The following is a 1373-nucleotide window of genomic DNA, read 5'->3' on the forward strand; positions in this document are numbered from 1 at the left end:
CCCCCCCCCCAGCACTTTGACTTGAATCTGCGGCAGTTTGGACCTTACAGACTAAACTATTCTCGAACTGGGAGGTAAGGCTGAATTCCAATGACTTTTCTGTCTCTTTTTGGAAAAAATTTTCATCTTATTTGTGTGTGTATGTGAGTGTGTGTGCAGGTATGCATACCTGAAGGCCAGAAAAGGGTATCAGGTGTCTTTGAGGCAGTGTCTCCCTGAACCTGGGGCTTATATTTTCTCAGGATAGAAACCGCCAGAGATCCTCCTTCCTACGGAGCCGGAGTTCCGGCCATGTCTGGGAGGCCCAGTTTATTACAGGGGTGCTGACTTCCTGAACTCCTCGAGATTAACTACTAAGCCATCTCTTCAGCTTCTCATCTTTGTTTTGTGTTTATTTTATGTGTATAAATGTTTTGCCTGCATGTAAGTGCATCCATGCATGCAGTGCCTGCGTAGGCCAGAAGATAGCATTGGATGTTCTGGAACTGGTGTTACAGACAGTTGTTACCTGCCATGTGGGTGCTGGGTACGAAACCTGGGGCCTTTGGAAGAGCAGCCAGTGCTCTTAACTGCTGAGCCATCTTGAGTAATTCGGTCCATCATTCAGTCGGGGGAGGCCAGATGGTCTCACTGTATCGGTAGTCAGGAAGCTGAGCTTTCTTTTTGTTTGTGGTTGTTGATATGGAGGTCATGACCTTCCTTTGCATCAATGCCCAGGTGCCATCATTGAGCTACACCAGCCCCAGCCTCCAGCGGCTTCTATTTGCCACCACCATCATTTACTTGTTTGCTTTTGAGACAGGATATCACCTTTTGTCCCCTGGAACTCGCTATGTAGACCAATCTGGTCTCAATCTTAGAAAGATCCACCTGCCTCTGCTTCCTGAGTCCCGGGATTAAGGGTGTCCGGCACCATTCCCAGCTGCCATCAGTAATACTGTGTGTTCACAGGATGCATGGGTGTGCTCATGCATGCCGTGGCATGTGTGTGGTCAGAGGTCAGAGACAACTTTGTGAAGTTGGTCCTCTCCTTTCACTTTTACATGAATTCTGGGGATGGAACTCAGGTTGCTGGGCTCGCAAGACAAAAACTGTTAACTGATCTGTCTTTCTGCCCTTCCATCTTTTTTGTTGTTGCTATTGTTTTAAGACAGGATCTCCCAGTAGCCCCAGCTGGCCTGGAATTTGCTTTGTAGACCAGCCAATCTCAAACTTAGACTTCTCTTGCCTCTGCTTCCTGAGTGCTGGAATTAAAGTTGTGTGCAACCACCTGTGTGCCCTTCACTTTTTTTTTTTTTTTTTTTTTTTTTTTTTGCAGCCCCAGCTGTCCTGGAACTCACTATGTAGATCAGGCTGGCCTTGAACTCACAGAG

General features: G+C 47.3%; 1 protein-coding gene across 1 annotated transcript in view; it reads left to right on the top strand.

The window, feature by feature from the left end:
* The window catches only part of Wdr46 (WD repeat domain 46), an 8336-nt gene that overhangs the window by 1156 nt on the left and 5807 nt on the right, over positions 1-1373 (top strand). Inside the window, exon 6 of the mRNA XM_008840179.3 lies at positions 13-74. Within this exon, the coding sequence (XP_008838401.2) occupies positions 13-74 (62 nt within the window). The remainder of the gene's footprint in view (positions 1-12; positions 75-1373) is intronic.

This window comes from Nannospalax galili, unplaced genomic scaffold (assembly GCF_000622305.1).
Source record: "Nannospalax galili isolate Female #2095 unplaced genomic scaffold, S.galili_v1.0 scaffold538, whole genome shotgun sequence".
NCBI lineage: Eukaryota > Metazoa > Chordata > Mammalia > Rodentia > Spalacidae > Nannospalax > Nannospalax galili.